General features: G+C 57.1%; 1 protein-coding gene across 1 annotated transcript in view; it reads right to left on the bottom strand.

The window, feature by feature from the left end:
* H310_03902 (hypothetical protein) overlaps positions 1–1,019 on the bottom strand; it is a gene marked incomplete at both ends in the record, with an annotated part of 6,823 nt that overhangs the window by 2,266 nt on the left and 3,538 nt on the right. Inside the window, 2 exons of the mRNA XM_008867971.1 lie at positions 314–360; positions 900–976. Coding sequence (XP_008866193.1) covers positions 314–360; positions 900–976 — 124 coding nt within the window. The remainder of the gene's footprint in view (positions 1–313; positions 361–899; positions 977–1,019) is intronic.

Genomic DNA, 1,019 nt, shown 5'->3' with positions numbered 1-1,019 from the left:
CCCGCAACGCACAAAATCTAGCCTTCCATGGACCCATGCCTCCAACTTCAAGGGGGGTTGGCAAGCGCTGGTTGAGTTTGGGGGCAAAGGCTCCAAAAGTCAAACAAGACTTCGTTCACCATATTCTATGACGACACGTGGGCTGCACGATTGTCTACGAGCAAAGCAGTGCCATGATGGGACTTTGGCAACGCGGGTTGAAAATGTAAACCAAGTTGCGGTGGTCCGTGAACAGACGGAATCCACCAGATCGGATCCACAGATAGTCGAGGCGCTTGCACGCCTCGACCACGGCGAACACCTCCTTCTCCACAATAGGCCAGCGCGAACTGGCCGAGACAAACGAGCCGTTTAGAAATGCTAGGGGCTCGTGACGTTGCTCAGACAGGGGCAGCTATAAGTCCTCGGGTGGAACTTGGGTTGCAATCGCACCCCAGAATCCGTCGCTCGCGTCCGTAAAAGGACACACGGCCATGTCTCCTCGGGGGGGACTAAGCGGTACGATGCTGGTCAGGGCCTTTTTCACAGGCTCAAAGCGCATCGTGTGCTCGGCAGCCCACCCCATGGCGCTGACCGTTATCTTGGCCAAGGCCTATTTCTTAGCGCTCCGTGACAGTTTCGTGCCCACGTCCAGGCGTCGACGCAAGAGATCGACGAGCTGGCTGTACTTGGGGATGCTCGACCGCATCCAATTGGTGGCACAGATGAACTGCTGGAGGTCTGCGGCGGTAGTTGGCAGCACCAATTCGCACAACCCTCGAACTCGAGCAGGGGAGTGGGTCACGCCGGCAGACGAGATAACTTTGCCACACCATTCACCGTCGCGGAGGAAGAACGAGCATTTCTTCGGATCCAGCTTCAACCCGACGGACTCGCAAATCTCCAGGACTTGCTCCTACAGGTCAAACAGTCCCATCGGAGTGATCGCCGCGCCCAGCAGATCGTCCAGCCAGGCGAGTAAGCCGCGAAATAGGAGCTCACCGAACATTTGGTGGCCGTCCGATTGACAAAACGCAATG

The sequence above is a fragment of the Aphanomyces invadans genome, assembly GCF_000520115.1.
Source record: "Aphanomyces invadans strain NJM9701 unplaced genomic scaffold supercont1.6, whole genome shotgun sequence".
NCBI lineage: Eukaryota > Oomycota > Saprolegniomycetes > Saprolegniales > Verrucalvaceae > Aphanomyces > Aphanomyces invadans.
This window is presented reverse-complemented; position numbering and strand designations above follow the sequence as displayed.